This window comes from Crocuta crocuta, unplaced genomic scaffold (genome assembly GCF_008692635.1).
Source record: "Crocuta crocuta isolate KB4526 unplaced genomic scaffold, BGI_CrCroc_1.0 scaffold95, whole genome shotgun sequence".
NCBI lineage: Eukaryota > Metazoa > Chordata > Mammalia > Carnivora > Hyaenidae > Crocuta > Crocuta crocuta.
Window position 1 is genome coordinate 938,275 of NW_027530971.1, and position 1,715 is coordinate 939,989.

Consider the following 1,715-nt stretch of genomic DNA (forward strand, 5'->3'; position numbering starts at 1 on the left):
CTTCTGCCACATTTTCTTCCCTTACCCAAAAGAAGACTCAAAAAAAAAAACAAAAAAAAAACTGAAGTTGAGGAAGTGAATTTCCTAAAACTCGGGTCAAGAAGAAATGACATCTCAAATTTTTGGCAGGACATGTGAGACCCAACAGCCCTCTTATAAGGCATTGGCCCTTAGGGCCCTTTCTCTTTCCTGTCTCAGGAACTTGAACATGACCAGGAAGATCTTCACAAATAGCAGGGAGCGGTGGAGACAGCAGAATGTCAACAGTGCCTTTGCCAAGCTGAGGAAGCTCATCCCCACTCACCCTCCAGACAAAAAGCTGAGCAAAAATGAAACGCTTCGCCTGGCAATGAGGTATATCAACTTCTTGGTCAAGGTGTTGGGGGAGCAAACCCTGCAGCAAACGGGAGTGGCCGCTCAGGGAAACATTCTGGGACTTTTCCCCCAAGGATCCCACCTGCCGGACAGGACTCTGCTCGGTGACTACCAGGTGCCTTCACTTGACCCAAGCCACCACATTGCATAGTGGGGCTCTGGCTGTCATCACCCTGGGTGGCGCTTGCTCAGGAGCCACTGGCTGAGTGACAGCTTTTTGCATGTTCCAGAGTCAACTTGATGAATAAATTTGGAAGGCATGAATTTAAGCTTCATAGGAAGTGGCACAGGGCCAGCTTCAGGGAGCCAAACAGAGGCCATGAGGAACGTGACTTTGGAGCCCGTTACCCCCAGGGCGGGGCAGGGAGGGTGCATTTCAGGCAGAGTAGCCTGCCTCTATTTTATTTATCCAGGATCTGCATAATGTTTGGAAAAGAAAAGGATAGGTTAAAAACAGGTTGGAAAATCACTACCTTACTCAATATGTCTTCAGTTACAAGGAAGGAGTTTCTCCATCACAGATCTCAAACAGATGAATAGAACATGCTTCCATCAGAACATATTTTAAAGTTTGTTTTGAAAAATGAAGTATGTTTGATGGAGGATGAACAAAATAAGGTTGATAAATGTGAAGATAGCCCTCACAGAAACGAACCTGGAGACTTGTGGGAAACTCCGGAGAAAAGACCCACCCGACATGTGCGGATTACAGGAACACAGCAGATACACGTAGAAGAGCTCTCCATCCTTTATGTCTATGGAAATGTGAGGTGTTGCTTGCATTGAGCCATGTATATATATGTTATCTCTAAAGCCAAATGGTGGTTTATATCTGTGAGTGGAAAGGACTGGATAATTTGTGAATTAGACAGAGTTCATACTTATGAAAAACAGCTAAAATAGGTTATCTAACCCCTTAGTTTCACATGCCAGGCATTAAAACTTTTAATGCAGCCTGAGTTCTTGCTGATTTAAGACCTGTGAAATTCAAATATAATTATGAAAATCCAAACATTACCATTTAACGACTCATTTAACAGGGAGATTAGTTTAAACAAAAGATCTAGAGTAGACAATAGGAATATAATACCAGACTTTAAGGAATTAATGAATTTGTAATTTGTCTTCCTAGCTGTGGAGCATTAGCTCAATCTTATGCCAGGAAGGGTGGGACACCCTAGGCAATGAAACAGTGTGGCTCTGGCAGAGCTACTCACAACCAGAGCTACATCACAACCCTGATGATCGGATTCAAAGATGGATTCAAAAATGAATCCCATAGCTGAGCCCAGAATACAAATCATGTCATTTGATTGTCTCTGGGACATTTTATTTCCCTA

General features: G+C 43.2%; 1 protein-coding gene across 1 annotated transcript; it reads left to right on the top strand.

The window, feature by feature from the left end:
- Positions 1 to 208: 208 nt before the first annotated feature.
- TAL2 (TAL bHLH transcription factor 2) lies at positions 209 to 526 on the top strand. Its single transcript, XM_077769758.1, has one exon. The coding sequence runs from the start codon at positions 209 to 211 to the stop codon at positions 524 to 526; it is 318 nt and encodes a 105-aa protein (XP_077625884.1).
- The last annotated feature ends 1,189 nt before the right edge of the window (positions 527 to 1,715 follow it).

What these genes read in the sequence shown, in the direction of transcription:
- TAL2 (XM_077769758.1), top strand. Translation starts at nt 209, where the DNA reads ATGACCAGGAAGATCTTCACAAATAGCAGGGAGCGGTGGAGACAGCAG.